The sequence below is a fragment of the Haliotis asinina genome, chromosome 12 (genome assembly GCF_037392515.1).
Source record: "Haliotis asinina isolate JCU_RB_2024 chromosome 12, JCU_Hal_asi_v2, whole genome shotgun sequence".
Classification (NCBI taxonomy): domain Eukaryota; kingdom Metazoa; phylum Mollusca; class Gastropoda; order Lepetellida; family Haliotidae; genus Haliotis; species Haliotis asinina.
The window spans coordinates 38,928,627-38,942,128 of record NC_090291.1 but is presented as its reverse complement, the minus strand read 5'-3'; the positions used below and the strand labels follow the sequence as shown (position 1 = coordinate 38,942,128).

General features: G+C 36.9%; 1 protein-coding gene across 1 annotated transcript in view; it reads left to right on the top strand.

Moving 5' to 3' along the window:
* The window catches only part of LOC137258922 (C-Maf-inducing protein-like), a 102,007-nt gene that overhangs the window by 15,665 nt on the left and 72,840 nt on the right, over positions 1-13,502 (top strand). The window contains exons 2-3 of the mRNA XM_067796618.1: positions 9,153-9,281; positions 12,253-12,303. Coding sequence (XP_067652719.1) covers positions 9,153-9,281; positions 12,253-12,303 — 180 coding nt within the window. The remainder of the gene's footprint in view (positions 1-9,152; positions 9,282-12,252; positions 12,304-13,502) is intronic.

Sequence of the window (13,502 nt, the reverse complement as noted above, 5' to 3'; positions counted from 1 at the left end):
ATAAGGGCGGAAAACGCAGAATTAAAAGAGAGAGTGTCCATGCTCGAAGATGCAGTGGATAAATGTGAAGCCCACAGTAGACGAAATAACCTTATCATTCACGGAATAGGGGGCACGTTTGGGGAGAAGTGGGCAGAGACTGAACGTCTTGTGAGAAATTTCCTACACGACAACCTTGGTATGGACAACGCCGACAATATTGACATCGAGAAACCTCACCGGCTTAAAAGCAGAGGAAACCGTAAACCTATCATCGTAAAGTTCCTATCCTACAAGGATAAGGTAAGCGTAACTGATCTTGCCAGGCAGAAACTTAAAGGCAGTGAACAATTACGTGTAGCTGATGATTATACAGAAAGAGTTAGAAAGACAAGAGCAGCTTTAATTCCTTTCATGGTTGAGGCTCATAACCACGATAAGAAATCTTTTCTCTCGTATGATAAACTTGTCATTGATGACGATGTCTATGTGTATGATAATGAGAAAATCAGAAAGATCAGTACACGATTTACCAACGCCCGCCGTGAGTCAACGCTGCACAGTTCTAACGGGGCCCATGGAGGGACGCCTCCTTGGTCCCGGGGAAGCGGCGGTAGGGACACCCAGGCGGCGTCTGTTTCAGAGTAGGCACTCGGCCATGACCTACATACTTAGCTGGACACAAGATCTACACCCCAAGGCTCGGGAACTGATTCCTTAATCAACTTGAACATATGTGCATGGAACATCCATGGTCTGCAGTCGCACATACAAGATAATTCATTTATGGACTTTTGTGTACAGTTCGATATATTTGGTCGTTTAGAAATGATGCAAAGTGATTCCACTATGCTTCATAGTCTATTCACAGAATTTATGTGTCATGTAGCACCTGCAAAACGGTTACGGAAGTATGGTCGTTACTCTGGAGGTGTGGCTGTTTATGTTCGAAAGGTGTTTGCGAAGGTTCTCCAAAGGATATATCCCAGCTGGGAAAATAGCGTCTTTTTCCACTTTAAGAGTAATTTCATTGTAGGATTCCTTTATGTACATCCAGAAGGATCCCCACTTTATGTTGACCCAGATTCTAATGGCATTGATGAGCTTGATAAGAAATTAGCTGCTATTAGAGCAGATTATGGTGATGATATTCCTATAATACTTCTAGGCGATTTCAATTCGAGGGTGGGCACAAACGATGATTATTTGTTGGAAGATAATAGTGATTTGAACTTCTTACCATTATCAGATTTGTATTGTGCCGACAACTTCAGGGAGACTAGAGCAACACCACAGTAAATATCTATGGTCTGGCTCTTCTAGAAGTATGCAAAGTATGGGGTATACATGTAGTTAAAATCCGCAAGTGGTCAGTGATCGTCATGTAGAGTGTGTAAAACTCGTAAAGTTCAGGTGGAATAATGGTGGTTTAGACACCTTCAATGAGTCTGTAGCGTCTAATACAGCACATTCTATATTAGATGAGTTCCTTGATCTAGTCCATTCTGATATCAATGGTGCAACCGAGAAACTTGTTGAGTTTCTACACTTTGTAGGTAGTCACTTTAAATGTCGTGATGATCACATCCCAAAAGCAAAGAATATGCAACCAAAATGGTTCGAGGAAGAATGCGAAGGTTCTAAAAAATGTAAGTTTTACTGGCTTAATATGTTCCGCAAATACAGATCAAAAGAAAATTTAAACAGATACGTTGAGGCAAAGAGACACTTTCGCCTCCTATGCAGAAATAAAAGTAGAATGTTTAAAAGTGGTATTGCTGATGAGATTCAGAGTGCAGCTGTAAGTGGTGACTTTAAGAAGTTCTGGCATAAGATAAAATCTCTACTGAACACTTGTAATGAAAGTAACACAATTACAACAGACAAGTGGGTGACATATTTTAAGAGTCTGTTAAACCCGGCATGTCGGGAAACAAATGTTGAGTTCAATGAGAATGTTGAAGAATTTTTGACACAGCATGATTACTGTGCGGAATGTAACAATACTGAATTTCTATCTGAACCAATTACAGGAACAGAAATAGATAACGCGATCAAAGCGTTAAAATCTGGTAAATCCCCAGGTATTGATGTACACCACCCGAATTCTTTAAACATGCCCAATGTTTACTTCCCTACCTGGAAATATTGTTTAATGCTGTTCTAGATTGCAGCATTTACCCTGATAGTTGGAATATTGGCTTGATCATTCCACTCTATAAAAATGGAAGTACTCAGGAACCAAATAACTATCGTGGAATCTCTCTGTTAAATGTAATGGGAAAAATATTAACTTCTATCCTCGAAACCAGAATCCGTATCTGGCTAGATCTGAATGAAATATTACATGAATGTCAAGCTGGATTTAGACCTGATTACTCAACAGTTGATGATATGTTTGTTCTGCAAGCATTATGCCAAAAGTATTTAAGAAAACCGAAACGCAGCTTTCATAGACGTTCGGAAGGCTTTTGATTATGTAGACAGAAACAAGCTTCTATATGCTCTTATCTCCAAAGGTATACATGGGAAAATAATACGAATTTTAAAAAGTATGTATGATAAGGTATCTGCTTGTGTGAAAATAGGTAGTGTGCGCTCAGACGTATTTTCGACATCATTGGGACTATGGCAAGGATGCATTCTAAGTCCTGTTCTATTCATCTTCTTTATTAATGAATTAGTTGATGAAATGAATACATGTAGCCTACGAGGACTATTCGTGAAAAATGGAATGAATGATATACTTTTACTGTTATTTGCAGACGATGTCACTCTTATCGATGACACAGTAATAGGTCTACAAAGAAAACTGGATACGTTAAATTCATTCTGTATCAAATGGGGTCTAGAGGTTAACTTGGATAAATCCAGCATTATTGTTTTCAGGAATGGTGGTTTTCTTCGTAATAACGAAAAATGGTTTTATGACAGTACAAGCATGAATGTTTTACCTCATTATAAATATCTTGGCATTGTCTTTACATTGAAATTGTACTGGTCTAAAGCATGTGAAACATTAGCTTTACAAGCTGGGAAGGCTTCATTTCCTATTTTTTCTCTATTCAAGACATATCAAAGTATATCTTTGTCTGTGGCATCCACTATATTCGATAGCAAAATTGCACCAATTTTACTTTATGGTGCAGAAATATGGGGTTTTACTTATTGCGCAAACATTGAAAAAATGCACAGCTATTATTTCAAAAGATACCTTTGTGTTAGCAAAAATGTATCGTCAAATATTGTACTCAGTGAAATGGGTAGAAGCCACCTTTGTGTGCAGTATTTCACCCGTTGCATAAAATACTGGTGTAGACTCCTATGAACTGCTAAAAAAGATATGACGACAGTGGTGGTCACAATTGGGTATCCCATGTACGTTTACTTTTATTTCATTCTGGATTTTCTATTGTGTGGTTATCGCAAGATTGTGGCGAGGTAACAAGTTTTATAAATGTTTTTAAACAGAGATGGAAAGATATAGATTTCCAGAATTGGTATGCAAAAATCACTTCTTCGTCATTCTTATGGTCATAAGAAACTTGGTCATGTGGCCATAAATACCGAATAAAGCCCTTCCAATTATTGTATATTTCTCTGATGGATTATGTCCTGTAATTTGATCAGTCTGGTGTGTCATTGTATCCAAATGAAGTGGACTGTGAATTAGTGTAGTCAGCAGCCATGGCGTTGTTGCAAAGTTGATGTCATTTGGAATGTAGTGGTAATATAATGAAGGAAACAAATAAGGGAACACGACTTGCAGTATATATTTATTTATGCATTGATTCATTCATTCATTCATCCCCCCAGCATGTAATGCGGGGGAATATATTCGAAGCCTCGTCTGTTTGTCCGTCTGCCTGTCCGTAATCATTTTGTTTCCGGAGCATAACTCAGAAACTGTTCAATATTTTTAGACCAAACTTGATAGATATAATAATCTCAACCTATAGTTGTTCCTTTTGCTATTTACACAGTTTTGGCATTTTAATTTTTTTTTGTTTTTCCATGGAACATTTTGGTGTTAGTCTAATGGTGGGGTGGGCTTCGTTTCCGGAGCAGAACTCAAAAAACATTCAACAATTTTTCAGCAAAACTTGGTAGATATGTGTGGCAGACCCCAAAGTGGTGCCTTTTGTTATTTACAGGTTCTTGTGATTTATAATTTTCTGTGTTTCCATGGAAACCTTTCGGACTTAGTCTCAAAATGGAAGGATGGGCTTCGAGGATGGAAACGATTCTCAAAAGTGAGAGGTGTGTTCGTTTCCGGAGCACATCTCATATAGTTCCTAATATCTGTCAGCAAAACTTGGTAGATATATATGACAGTCCCCAACAAGGTGCCTTGTGCTATTTACTGGTTTATGTGATTTATAATTTTCTGGGTTTCCATAAGTGTTTTGGACTTTGCCTCAAAATGGACTTCGTTTCCGGAGCACAACTCGAAAACTATTCAATATCTTACTGCAAAACTTGGCAGATATTTGAGGCAGACCACAAAGTGGTGCCTTTTGCTATTTACAATGTTTTGACATAAGAAGGGCCATGGGTTAACAGATTCAATTTCCCACATGGGTTCAATGTGTGAAGCCCAATTTTGGTATCTCCTGCTGAATGCCGCTGAAAGTGGCATAAAACCCAGCTCACTCACTCACTCTGTATGTAAAACTGTGTATTGCTGCCACATCAAAACCACCATTCATCACGTTCATTTTTATGTACAACTGTTTAGGATGTTGAGTATTGATGTTTATCATGGTAGCTTATACAATGGTCATCTGTATGATAATGATCTGTTCATCCAACCAGGAAGTATGCTGCAGACCTATTCTTCATTCTTCATAATTTTGAGGTTATTTTGTTGGCACAGAACTTCTGCACTTTTCAAAACAATTAGTTCAGAAATATCCTGACTGTACATTTCATGTAAATATTGAAAATAATGCCTTGCAAGAATTTCATTTGGCTTAAAAATGTGAAAATCTGTGCTAGTATACCTTCCTTTGAACTATGAAAACTTAACCATGAATAGTGTAGGTTTAGAAATCCATGTAATGGGTTGAGAGCATTTTCATTGCATAAAGTATCTTTTGCAATCTTCACAAATTTTACTTTAGCTGCTGTAATATATTCCCCCAAACTCATATTTATGTGATAATGGTCAGGTCATTGACAAAGGACCTGTGTTGGTAAGGTTAGAATTGATCTTCAGTGACCTCTGCTTGACATAAGAGATGACTTACGAGATTGGGTGTTTAGACTTGCTGACTTGGTTGACACACAGTTACATAGATCGGTGCTCATGCTATAGGTCACTGTATTGTCTCGTCAACACTCGATTAGTTATATACCGCCGCCATATAGCTGGAATATTTCTGAGTATGGAGTAAAACTAGAAATGATTGTAAAGGTTCCAAAGTTTTTGCATGACTGTTTTACATGAACCTTGATTGTTGTTACAGTAAAGTACTTTTGCTATTGCTGAAAAATATTTTGCTCAAGATTATATAATTTTTGGACTCGGTTACCAAGAATAAACACTGTCATACATGATTATTGACTGTCAGAACAGTTTGATCAACCTGCGTTGAGTGAGAGAGTGAGTGAGTGAGTTTAGTTTTACGCTGTACTCAGCAACATCCAGCTATATGGCAGTGGTCGGTATATAATCAAGTCTGGACCAGACAATCCAGTGATCAACAGCATGAGCATCGATCTGCACAATTGGGAACCAATGACATTTGTCTACCAAGTCAGTGAGCCTGACCACCCGATGCTTCAAGTCGCCTATTACATCAGCATAGTCGCCTTTTATGGCAAGCATAGGTTGCTGAAGATCTATTGTATTCTTGATCTTCACAGGTCAAACTTGTGTGGGCAAACTGACAATACAATGACAATGTGCGAAGCAAGGCTTCAGTTTAGCAGTCATTTACAGTGTGTAATGATATCATCTTTGTTATGTATATAATTGTGTCAGTGAACTTGACAAGTCAATATTTTTCTTCAATAATAATATATCTTCATTATGACCAGATATTATCCATGCGAGGAAGGACACTTGATTGTTCCAGATTATTTTCATGCTCTCAATTATTTCATGATTAGCACTTTGTGGAAATAAACAGGAAAATCCTGCTGCCGGAAGTATGACCAGATCATGTCTTGTCACGTAGTATGTTGTTTGTTGCACGTGATATGATAAAGGCCTGAAATCAGGACACAGATCTGAAACTATACATAAAAAATATGGGAACAGTTTTTAGACCAGTAAGTGGAGTAGTTCGAAACAAATACATGTGTGGCACGTTATGAGTGTTAACATCCTACTTGTTCTTGGTGTTACGTTTACTATGCATACCCCCTTGTAATACAAACCAGTAATAGCTATCTGAAATTATAATGAAGTTGAATAAAATTCTGAGATTTGAAAGCTCAGTTGGTCAGGCAAAATTATGAGGATTCGCAATCTTAATTTCACTTTTTTCAATATACTTTTTAGTTTTTAGTGAAATTCATTGGTACATTTTCTCTGCAAACAGACTATAACCATAGGTCTTATCTGAGAGAGGTTACAGATCCAGTGACTGTTATTTCAGTCAACTGATTGGTCATACTCGAGAAAAACATTGCCGATAGTCTGCGATATGTGGGATATTGATATATCTAAGGTAAATAGGTATGTATCAGGTTTTTAATTAAAGCATGCCTATGAGGTTTGTCTCAGTAACTGACCCTCTGTAACATTGGTGTGCTCTTCAGCAGCCACAGTAATAATGGAAGGACATATAAACTGTTACCACTCAGCTCTGAGTAGTGATATCTGATTGGTCAAGACAAATTTAACCCATGATCACCTTGTATAGAGTTCTGAAATAAAAGCCTGTGATAACTGAACCTGAGAACACTTGTATAGAACATTGACATAATAGCAGCTTAACCCCAGGCCATCCTCTTGTCTCAGCACTCACATACTGGCTAAATGATAGATTAACCCAGAACCACTGAGTCGATTGACTAGAATTTTGAGATGTTTGCCATGTGACACTATTACTCTGGTCTGTTTATTTTTAAGTGTTTATTAGTTACTACCAAGCTGGTTTCTTTGTTCTGATATAATTAACTAAGGAATATTTGATGCATGTAATGGTTGTCTACAAATAAACAAACCTAAACCAGACGAACTGGTGATTAATGTTGTGATATCTCATTCACGCCACCTGGATACGTGGCTGGCAAGAAAGATTGATAACTGGAAATATCGTTGAAGAGAATTCTTAATAATTATTAACGTGAAATTCTTCACAAGCTTTGTATTGCGCAGATTGTGAAGAAACCTGGAAAAAATTCAAAGAACACTTTTGCTTTCATGTGACCCATTATGTTGTCCCCCTCAGTACATCATACATAAACTTTAGGTAGTTCTCTCAAGCAATACGCAAACATGTCTTTTTATAGTGACTCTTTTCTAATTATGTCCAGAATATGTCTGTCTATGCATAAATATGTCAGCAGTCACCATTTTGTGAAATATGATGATTTATTTCTGCTTTTTTAGCATTTAGGCCCAAAGTTACTGCTCTGATATTTATTGATCATTAATGGATTAATTGATAATTAAGTTAATTGTTATGGATTTCTATGATCAGTATTGACTGCCAGCCTTAATTCATTGACATACTAGTCAACAAACCAACCAACCAAATCTTGGAATTACTAAATTCCTCCAAATAGATAAATATTTTTTGATACTCTGAATTCAATAACTTTCTTTCTGGAATAAATGTCAATCGAGCCTTGTTCAACAAGCACAGGTTACTGACTATGCATTCCTATTCAGAAACACCAGGGACAAATTTGACACAGGAATGGCCAGCTTAAGTACTTCGATTTAAGCACTGCCATATTGAACTCCAGTTATTCAATAACAGAAGTTCTCAGATATAAGCAAGACCACCTAGATTGAGTTCTGAGTTGTCAGCTGTGTATAGCACTTACAGGTCATATGGGACACTTTATTTACTTGAGCTGGTAGAATGGGAATAAAATGTCTGGATTCTGATCTGCTGGGGTCAGGGACGAGGAAAACAGGCTGGAAGTGTTGCCAGGCAGCATCCAGGATGCTTGTATAAATACACACACTCTCAGTGGATAACATGTCAGTGTGCATGGGTACATGGTTAAGCCTTCATAAACCAATCTGGGCCGTTGAACCAAACAGTTCTTTCAGTATAGGGTGAAAGCTATTATAAAGTTTTACTTTTTCATTGTAAGAATAAGAGGACTTGGAGTAGCTTAGAGGTTAAAGTGTTCGCTTGTCACAACGAAGACCCGTGTTCGAGTCCTCACATGGCATAAAGCTAAACTCTTGCCTTTTATGGCAAGCAAGGATTGCTGAAGGCCTATTCTACCCCGGGACCTTCACGGGGTCAGGAACTGTTAATCAACAGAACTGATTAAAAGTAGACTGTTCATTAAAAGGTAGAATTACCACGTGTCACATTTATTTCTGGGTGGGATCTTGCAAGCATTAATAGATTTTATAGATTATGATGTACTTTTATATCACCTATTAAACAAATATCAATAGATGTTATTTCCACACTAAATAAGCCAAATCAAATACTTCCCCATCGACTTTAGGTTTAACTGTAAATATCTAGGCTTATGAGAAGCCCTTGTGTCATAAGCATCTTCATCATCGTCGTCTTCCTTGTTCTATTCCCTCTGTACAGGTTTTAGGCCTGGTCTCTGTGGTGAAAGCTTTGTTTGTCATAGTGACCACCTGAGTTCAATTCCCATAATTGGTGCAGTGTATGAAACCCAATTCTGGTGTCAGCCAACATATTGCTAGAATATTGCCAAAAGTGGCGTAAAACCAAACTCATGCTCTCAGTCACTTAATTTCATTGACTCTGTGTTAGTCTAGTTTCATATGAACAGTGGGGTAGCCTAGTGGTTAAAGCGTTTGCTCGTCACGCCGAAGACCCGGGTTCGATTCCCCACATGGGTACAATGTGTGAGGCCCATTTTCTGGTTTCCCCTGCCGTGATATAGCTGGAATATTGCTAAAAGCGGCGTAAAACCAAACTCACTCACTCACTCACTCACTCATATGAACAGTGTGAGATTACTGAAGTGTAATTGTCTTGTATGTTTTGTTCCAGCCCTACGGCTTCATGGAGCTAGGAGTACCATATTCCGGAATAGAGGATGTGCACATAATATCTCGATGGGATGCTGGTCAAAAGTTTTGTATACGGATTACCATACAAGATGGATCCTTATTACTACAGGTATGTAGGGATTAAAGTATCCACTTGTTATGCCAGAGACCTTCGTTCAAAGCCCCACATAGGTTCAGCATATTTAGTTTGTGAAATTCATTTAGTACTGTACATATGTTGGGATTGTCATACAACCTAGTGGTTAAAGTGTTTGTTTGTCACTCCAAAAATCCAGGCTCTCTTCTCCACATGGGTTCAACATTTTTAGTGTGTGAAACTGTCTTGTGTCCTGCCACGGTATTGCTAGAACATAGACAACAGTATTGTAAAACTGTACCTGTTCACTGTACCAGTTTTGTTAATTTTTGATCTGATATTTCTTGAATCAATGATCATTTTGAATTTGAGACTAAAGTTAGTATTTGAGGATTTGGTGACATCTAAAACACAGGATGATTGTAACCTCAAGGTGTATTGTAGCTGAGCTATTTTGATATATAAAGTGTGAATTGTCTGTTTAATCATAAGGAAAAGAAGTTAAGAGTGCATGTCTTCATTACGAATTTGTGACACTCTTTTGTGGTGTCCCATGCCATGATATTACTGAAATATTGCTAAAAGCACCCTGTAACTAAGCTCACTCACTCAATCATGAAGAATATTATTTTTAATGCACATAATTCTTAGGTAGGTAACTGGTGTATTTGATGTATCCTTGGGTAATATTTGTTATAAACGATGCATCACGTAAAATTTACATTAAAAATATTTGTTTTAATGTTGGTTCGTATTGAATAATAACTTGGTTGATATTTTCAATTAGATATTCTTTCAGTAATGCATGTATTTGTCAGCAATGGTCATGACAAACTAAAAGAGTCCACTAATTTTGTTATGACAGTTGTGTGTTAAACTCATTTCAACTTAGTCGTAAACTCATTAAATCATAAATGCATTTCAACTAAATTATAAACTCATTTCAACTATATCATATAGTCACTAAATCATAAATGCTTTTCAACTGAATTATAAATTCATTTCAACTATATCATAAACTCATTTCAACTATATCATATGCTCATAAACTCATTTCAACTATATCATAAACTCATTTCAACTATATCATATGCTCATAAACTCATTTCAACTATATCATAAACTCATTTCAACTATATCATATGCTCATAAACTCATTTCAACTATATCATAAACTCATTTCAACTATATCATAAACTCATTTCAACTAAGTCATATATGACATTTCCATGACTAAAACATAAACTGTCAGAGTTTACTGTGAGCATTATGATATATATCCTCAGATTAATATTTGTTAATATACAACAGCTGGGAAATAACAAGTTTGTTTCACAGTCCCTGAACCACATTACTTTACCTATGTCCTAACCTTTCCTACCATGTTAAAGCCCTATAGGAAGGAAGTCTAGATTTTCTCTGAATTTCTCTCTGAGTTAGACTCCTTTTCACTGTAAATGGGTCTATTTGTTGATATCAAAATTCTATATTCAGAAACTAAGCATTAGTCTAGGATACAACATATTTCTTGATGTATATTCCGAGTTGATGATAACATTTGGTCCTAACTGATGTCCTATAAAATTCATATCTTTGGGCGGACATTTCTTCACATGTAATAGTTGTGATATAACATGATATTTGCCTGACATACATTCCCAGGTGATTCCCGTCCTAACTACCTTCCTTCAAGATTTAGATCTATCAGCAGACACATCCAGGGGAACGGTCCCTCATGGCCCTTGCTGAAATAATGTTTGATCTAAGAATTCTGGGATGAAAGATTCTGCAGCCTGACATCTTTGAGACTATTTGTGATAAATTCATCAAAGTGAAACTTTTTTGGTAGGATTTGAGATATGTGTTGATTTATTGTGAGATATTTACCAAAATTAGACATGTTAATTAGTCTGTAATTAGCAAGAGCTTGTCAGAATGGCCATTGTGATATTTTACCGTTTTCACCAAAACCATGGCAACATGTCAAGAAACTATATATTGTATAGTTTTTGTACGAAGGATGGTTTAAGGCATCATTAATCATGGTAATTATGAGGTAAAAAATGAAGTGTGAAGCTTAAAAATCAGCATTTGATGTATGTTGTCAGTCGATGTTGCACATTGTAGTTTGTGTTTTATCAGAATTCCAGCTATTACCAGTTTAACATTTACTATGATATTTATTTGAAACATGATGTGTGCATTATTTATTCATGGTGCCCTGGCATTTTGAATCTCAATATCTGACATAGAAATAAAGCATACCGGATAGCCTGTAGACTGTTTTGAACATACATATTTTTCACCTTAGATGTGGCACTATATAATTTGACTTTTTTCTTTTGATTTGTGCTTGGTTATGTTAGCATGGGTTTTTCAAGCCCAAATGGGTGATGAGAAATTTGTAATTCCAAATATGACATGTATTTTTATCAGAAGCTCCACAGTAGGGAAATACATACCATTCCCAAAAAGTAGGGGATATTCCATTTTGCAAGGATATACTACTCTACGCCATTGCATATGAGAAAATGTAATATATACCCATACAGATTAAACATTTGTAGAGGAACGGATTAAATAGTTACATTTTCTCTTAATTTCTCACCATCACCTGTTTCCTCCTTAGCTTCATCATTTGCATTTTATCACTCTTGAAAATCTAGTGTCTGCTAATTTTTTGAATGGTGTATTTTGATGTGTGATGCATTTTACTGGAACATCATAAGTTTGGTAAATACTGACAAACATCAAAATGTATTTTATGAGAATTGTTTCATATGAAAATAAAGTAAGAAAGTCCTTGTGGCCTTTTCGTATGTGGTGAAGATCTTGTAGTTTATCACGGTATAGTTTGTTTACACTATCGGCATCAGTACTCAGGACAGCTCGTTTCCGGTCTCTGAAATTCAGAGCCCTGGTTAATCGTTGACAGTGTTCTCGACGAAGAAGTTAAATATTTGTGTTTCATTTCTGATTAATCGATGCATGGTATTCATTCCAGGCCCACAATGGCTACCTGAGGGATCAGTGGTTGTACTCTATTCAGTGGAAGGTAAGTGTTGGCGGGGATTATTGATCATGTTCACATTGGACATAGGAGGGTGGGAGGAGAACGTATGCTGATTGGATGAGAGTTTGAGTGTGGGTGGGGAGGTAGTTTGGTAATGATACTGTAGGGTGATATTGACAAAGGAAGAGGATAGGAGGCAAGGGGCAGTTTGGATAGCTGGGTGGATAGTTTGGGACAGACGGATGGATAGTTTGGGACAGACAGATGGAGTGTTTGGGACAGATGGGTGGTATGTTTGGGACAGATGAATGGAGTGATTGGGACAGATGGATGCTATGTTTTGGACAAATGGATGGTATGTTTGGGATGGACGGATGGAGTGTTTGGTACAGACGGATGGAGTGTTTTGGACAGACGGATGGAGTGTTTGGGACAGATGAATGGTGTGTTTGGGACAGATTGATGGTATGTTTAGAATGGCTGGATGGTGTATTTAAGATAGCTGCATCTACTGTTTGGGACAGTTTGGGACAGTTGAGTGGTGTAATTCACACCACCCAACTGGAGGATTAGAGATTCTTTCTGAAAATATAAAAACTTTAAGATGACCCAACTGCTTGAAATGCTTCACAGTGCAATATATCTATACAAGGCTGAAGCTCAATCGACTGTATACACTTGGGTAAAGCCCTGGGACTTAGTGGTAATACAAGTGAGTTCTTCAAGAAAGCACCCTTTTCTTGTATTGACATGTTAGTTGCTTTGTTTAACTGTATCTTATCATCTGGAATGTACCCCCAGCAATGGACTCTGGGAGTCATACTACCTATATACAAAAAAGGCAATATTAATAACCCTGCAAATTACAGACCTATAACATTATTGGAAGTGTCTGGTAAAATATTTGCGAAAGTGATCAGCTACAGACTAGATAAATGGGCAAAAGATGAAAAGTTCTTTGTTTCTGAAAAAGCAGGTTTTCACAAAGGGTTCAAACAACTGATAATATTTTCATACTTGAATCTATTATTACTAAGTATCTATCCTTGCACAAGGGCAGGTTGTATTGTGTCTTTGTTGACTTGAAATCAGCTTTTGATTCAGTTGTTTGGAAGGGACTGTTTTATAAACTGTGGATAGGTAGCATTAAAGGTAAAATGTTCCGCTTACTTTGTAATATGTATGCAAGTGTAAAGGCTTGTATTTCTTTAGAAGATGGTAATACCATCTTTTTTTAGTGC